General features: G+C 33.9%; 1 protein-coding gene across 1 annotated transcript; it reads left to right on the forward strand.

Moving 5' to 3' along the window:
* The first annotated feature begins 274 nt into the window (after positions 1-274).
* On the forward strand, positions 275-3,238 carry LOC121451382 (olfactory receptor 143-like). The gene is made up of 3 exons (XM_041656840.1): positions 275-304; positions 716-734; positions 2,274-3,238. The coding sequence occupies exons 1-3, from the start codon at positions 275-277 to the stop codon at positions 3,236-3,238; spliced, it is 1,014 nt and encodes a 337-aa protein (XP_041512774.1).
* Positions 3,239-6,537: the final 3,299 nt, after the last annotated feature.

Genomic DNA, 6,537 nt, shown 5'->3' on the forward strand with positions numbered 1-6,537 from the left:
AATATCAGGTTACTTGGCAGAAAGCTTCAAAGCCAGTAAAACTCTTTGTTTCCAACACATCAATTTCTGAGCCTGAACAGTGCTTATGGAATATATTACAATGAATACAGAAATTTTATTGGCCATGAACAGTGTGTTGGTTTTGAGATTGTGGTTTATAACACCAACATGCATTACTGAGCATGGCTATGAGATGATGTTTATTTTATGTTACTCAGGAGAGCAGTGCAGCATATACTTACTTCCTCAAAAAGACTATTGAGAATGATATATCATGGTTTACCTGTTTAAAGTTATAAATCAGGTATGGGGATTATACATTTTACATGTCTAGGTAAGGTTTATTTGCTACATTTTGTGGATCATTGAATTTAACTAATACAATTATATAGTAACTCCTTTTTGTTTCATAGTACTATTATTATCACTGCGAGAGTGCTTAGATGAGACCTAGAGGCTTGTGTATGAAAAATAAGTTTCTACCACCGAGCCATATCCAGACCCTTTCTGAGACATATTTTATAGATAAACACAGAAATAACAATGTGTTAATATAAATGTACAAGCTCTGAAAGAGTACAGTTTTGGTACATAGATTCATTAGTAAGAAACACAAAAATCTGGATTTAAATTCAAACTGTTGGAGTGCATATTCCTTTTTCCTAAATGCTTTGCTCCAAAACATTTTATTTTTTGTCGAGTGTTTATCTAATAGTTACTAATGCAATTGCAATGCACATAGATAATTACTCGAAATGACAAGTGAGTATGTCCCTGATTTTTTCTCTTGCTGATTTGTGCATGTCATAATGAGTAGAATCCTGAAGGGAACAATCCAATACCCTGATCAGGGAATTGGGTGTTTCTGTTGGGGAATTACTAACTAAGTAGGACTTTGAGTCTCAAAAGGAATAGTGTTTGTATCTATGCTACATGAAATAAACACGGGTTCTGTTATTTCTATACATGACTGATGACCATTCTTGGTTGTCAGCTTGACTATAATGGATTTGGGTATAATCCAGAAATTGAGGATACACTTATGATCCAGATCTTGAGGCAGGAAGATGGCTCTAATCTAGATATTGAGGCAGGAAGGCAGACCTTTAATTTGGGCAGCCACATTTACTAGAAGCTCATATTAGGACAATTTTAAGAAGGAAGGGTTTGTTCTTCCCCTGCTTGAACTCACCTCATCAGTACATCCATTCCTTCTTTAGGATTCTGCAGACTAGCTGAGACAAATAGCCTTGTCTGATTGAGCAGCTACTAGATTATTGTACTTTGTGCAGTGAACTACAACCTGTAAGTCATTCTAATAAATTGTGTTTAAATTTCATATAAATATTTATGTTACATATGGTATTATATTCATAATTTATTATATATAATAGATAATATATGTTTATTCCATAATTGCCTAAGTGTTGTGACAATAAAGAACACTAACTAGGGGCTGGAGAAATGGCCTAGTGGTTAAGAGCACTGGCTGCTCTTCCAAAGGACTGGGGTTCAATTCCCAGTACACACATGGCATCTCACAGCAGTCTGTAGCTCCAATTTCAGGGGATCTGATACCTTCATACCAATGCAAATAAAAAATTAAAAAAGAACACTAACTAATACAATTTGTAATATATTATCCTACAATACTATATTATAAGAGACTAAATTGAGAGAAACGAGGTATTGGATGCAAATAAGATTATTTTCTTTTGAGCAAATAAAGAGACTTTTAAGAGAAATTCTTGAACTGAAATCATGTCATATTCTTGGGTTAGGTATTTTTGGAGGTCTGAATCAGTTTTTAGTTGATAATTAAGATCTCTTAATTATCAGAAAATTAAATTACTTAGGATATTGGAGTGAGACGGCCTGTGTTGTATAACAGCAGTGACATATTAAGGCAAAAAAAATGTTAAATTATCTTAATTGTCATATCATCCACTAAAACTCAAAGGTATATAAATCAAGGGTTTAACAGCCAGTGGGGCTTTATTTCTCTTTTTTGTCGCTAATCCTTAGAAAAGCTTAAAGAGAGAAGAGAAAGTGGTTATTTAAAAAGTTGTGCCAGTCTTTAATCAGAGTGGATGCTCATCATGAATAGGAAAAGGAAAAACAGGGATTTCTCAGTAATGAGTAGCAATATTCTCCTAATTCTTTGCTCAGTGCATTCAAACAACCTTAAACATGTAAATCTGGGTCTGGTTGTCCTTTTGTAGTCAGTGACAGAGTTAATCATTTAATGTGACCCTTTACTACTGTTTCTCTAGACGTGACAAAAACGGCTATGAAGAATGACTCTTCAGTGACCGAATTCATTCTCGCAGGATTGACAGACCAACCTGAGCTCCAGCTACCACTCTTCATCCTGTTTCTGGTGTATCACACAGTCACTGTGGTGGGAAACTTGAGTTTAATGAGTCTCATTTTCCTAAATTCAAACCTGCAGACCCCCATGTACTTTTTTCTCTTTAACTTGTCCTTCATTGACTTATGTTATTCCTTTGTCTTTACTCCCAAAACACTAATGGGTTTTGTTTCAGAGAAGAACACCATCTCCTTTAGAGGATGCATGACTCAGCTGTTTTTCTATTGCTTTTTTGCCCACTCTGAGTGTTATGTGTTGACAGCCATGGCCTATGATCGTTATGTAGCCATCTGTCAACCCCTCTTGTACATGGTCATTATGTCTTCTAGGACATGTTCCCTGATGATGTTTGGTTCCTACCTCACAGGGTTTACTGCTGCCATTGTCCATATAGTATTTATGATCAGACTGAACTTTTGTAATTCTAACATCATCAACCACTACCTGTGTGATATCTTCCCCCTTCTGCAGCTCTCCTGCAGCAACATCTATGCCACTGAGCTTGTGAGTTCTGTTGTGGCCAGCACAGTAGTCATTGTATCTAGTGTCATCATCTTAATGTCCTATGCTTTGATTCTTTTTAATGTCACTCAGTTGTCATCAGGTAAGGGTTTGTACAAAGCCATGAGCACCTGTAGTTCTCACATAATCACTGTGGCCCTGTTCTATGGATTTGGTATGCTTACACATATCAAAACCTCATCTGATGAGTCTGTGGTTCAGGGGAAAGTTCTCAGTGTATTTTGTACATTTTTGCTGCCTCTGCTGAACCCTTTTATTTACAGTCTCAGGAATAAGGATGTCAAGCTTGCTTTCAAGACATCTCTAAAGAGACTCAAAGTGAATGAAGCACTCAGAATGTCGTAGTACACATTCCCAATTTGGGTCTTTTTCTTCACTTTGTTTTGTTCTTAGCTTTTTTTTTCAATATTCTCATTCTTCTTCTTCTCTCTCTCTTTTTTATATTCTGGCACGGTGTCCAGATTACTATTTCTTCTCATTCCTTCAAAAAAATCCTTGGTTATTTTACCTGGAGATAAAATGTATTTAATCTGCATTCTCATTCTGAATGTGCATCAAACTTAATTTTTGTATAAGGTAGAGAAACAAAGCAACATATTTTGTATTTTAAGAGAACTTGTGTACTTCTGTGACAATGGAAAGCCAGGGAGAAGAAAGCTTTCTAATAGTTTACTTTTGTTGGTTTTTTCAGAAAGAAAACTATGGAGCATTTCCAATTTAAGTTTTTTAAATACAGTTGTGAATTGCATTGCAACATAAAATGGTTGACTAGATTGTGGCCATGGTAAAGTTGTCAGTTTTTCTAGCAGTATTTATTGTTTGTCAATATTTTTGCACTTAATCATTACAAAATGGCATTGTGTGTTTTATTGGAGTAATGGTCAATTCTTATAATTATTGAAGACTGAACTAGGCTATTTTGTATTCATAATTGTTAAATGTCATTAACAATCACAGTGATTTTTGTGAAAGTTTAGTTTGTCATAAGTACAATGGATTTTTGTCACTACATTTGGACAACTGATAAGAACTACTTATCTTTAATAAACACACATTAATAACATTCAATGTCTAAAGTTATTATTCACATCTTTATATATCAATGATGATGTTTTTAAAGAAAAGTGTACTTACTTCTAGATAAAATAAACTATAGGTAAAATTATACTTCAGTGGTGGAGTATTTATACAAACTCCTGTTTGATTCTTACCACACATGTCATACACATAATCCCATACATTTATGTGTATGTGTATATATATATATATATATTAGTCATATGTTCATATACATGTGATTATAGTACAAATATTGAGTAACACGTATTTTTATTTAAAAGTAAAAATATACCTTTTTCTATTGCTTATTTCTAAGAATCCTTCTCCACAAATCATGGAAATCACAAAAAAACTCTTTCCATCTACCTGAAAGTTTGTGCAATGTGTAATTTTCTTAAATAGAGGGTTAATATAAATTTTCTTTTCTATTCTCTGTATTTAACTTGTTTTATGTTATATAGCCAGTAACACAAATCCTTGTTTTAAACCCAATGTTTATCCAATATGGAAACATTTGGAATGAAACAATGAGAATCTTCAAGTGACAGAGAGAGCTAGAAGATGTTCAGAATATGTATGAAAAAGGTAGAGAGCATTTGACCACATGTGCAGCCTGATGCATGCTCCTCTGCATGCTTTGAGTGTGTTATGATGACACAACAGTTACCAGTTTTATGGCAAAAAAATTGTTTAGGACCTGAAGGCTGACACTGGCCAATACTCCATGGCTGTAGAGACATGCTGCTTTCTGCAGAAATTGTCAGAGCCCTGGGCTAAGTGGAAAGCAAGATTGACTCTTTACAGCCTTTATGATTCTATATTGTGGTGGATAATTATCTAAGTAAAAACAGCTTCAGCAATTGTCAACCTCATCCAGTTGATGAATTGCTTATAGCATTGTTTCCCCATATGATGCTTAGATAAAAAATTTTAAGACTTTTGTATGGCTTTGACTTTGGGATGGAGTTCAAATGTACAGATGTATTAAGATGTGTAAACAGCTAACAACAGTTGCTCCTCATAGATATCTGCAAAGCAGGAGGGAGAATGTATGCTACAAAGAGATAATTAAGTCTATATTTTTCTATACATAGAGTAAAAAAACCATGTTTCAAATAATCTGTTTAATTGTTATCATTATAATAGATCATGGATATTAGAGAAGTTCAAAGTCAAATAACATATTGAGAAGTTTCCCTCTTTGACGATCAACGATATGTGTACCTGATTTCAATTCTGAACTTGAAAATTGCAGCAATGACTTCTTACTCATTTTGTCTGTTGAGGGTTATCTTTAGAAATGATGTTTTTTTTTTTTATCAGAATGGTTATCAAGATGCTTAGCCATGAGATCAACAAGACATACACTTCATGAGAAAACATAGTTTATTAGGGAGCATATTTTTTGATATAGTACCAACTTCATCTCTTCTTTACATGGAGTTTAATGAAGCACTAGAATTTACAAATGAAAGACAGTTTTTGAGAGAAATATTTCCAGAAAGAATCAATTAATAACGGTTCTGCAGACTCACACAAAAGCATATCTGAATAATAAAATCTGATATGACATATACCTATTACATAAACGATTGGGCACTTTAGGTATACGTTAGGGGTATTTTTGATATGAAATTAATCTTTCTTACTTATATAATTTTTCTGCAGCCTCAATTGAGAAATGATAGATTGCTTCAGCCTGTTTATTTCAGCAACTGCTGTTTTCACAGTCTAACTTAGATTTCATCCAGATAATTACATGGTCTGGAGTCAAATTTGAATTTCTAAATAATTATCACATAGTGTGACCTTATAGTAGCAGTGTATGTATGTCTCATGAATAATTTTCATAATCTGTACTTACTTTGAAATACTGTGTTCTACTATGAAAAGGTTAGTGGAATTCAGTGAACCCCAATGCCTGTAGCTTGTTAAACAGTACTTGGAGGTAGACATATTGATATACTAGCTCTTTTCTTTTGACCTTCTGATATTAATTCATACATTTGGAGAATTGATCTACAATCTTAGAAATTAATCTCATGTTGTAATTTGTCTTCCTGTACACTGTTTATTGGAAGGATCTTTTGTTTTGTAAATTTAAATTAGCTTTAACATTTGAGCAAAATTTTATTGGTAAACAAGCAAAAAAAACCCAAATAAACAAAATTCCCATTGTTATATTACTCAAGCCATCAAGTCTATGAAAATGTGCAATAATGGGTGACCTTGTATATCAAAGCTGTCTTTCTTCAACTTTATATATTTGCAGCATCGAACTGAGTAGTACAGAAAGCCCTGAAATTAAATTGCAAGCATAATCAACTCATGTTAACTCTACCTGTTCCTTAATCCTTTGGGTAAGGAAGTAGAGAGATGGAGAAAATAAGGGGTGATCTCCACCAGGTTTTTGGTTTTTACAGACATGGTTGAAAATTCCATAGGGCAAGACAATGATGATAAGAATTTCAAAATCACAAAAAGATCAGGGAGAACCTGACAAAGCAGAACTTCAGGAATTGGGTGACACAACCCTGGATGGGGCAGCATCTAAGGGGAAATACCCAACATTCCAAACCATTAGA

Source organism: Microtus oregoni, unplaced genomic scaffold (genome assembly GCF_018167655.1).
Source record: "Microtus oregoni isolate MIOR12 unplaced genomic scaffold, Mior012 000008F_ref0000371, whole genome shotgun sequence".
Classification (NCBI taxonomy): Eukaryota; Metazoa; Chordata; class Mammalia; order Rodentia; family Cricetidae; genus Microtus; species Microtus oregoni.

Coding starts and splice junctions, on each gene's coding strand:
- LOC121451382 (XM_041656840.1), top strand. CDS start 275: ATGGTTTACCTGTTTAAAGTTATAAATCAG.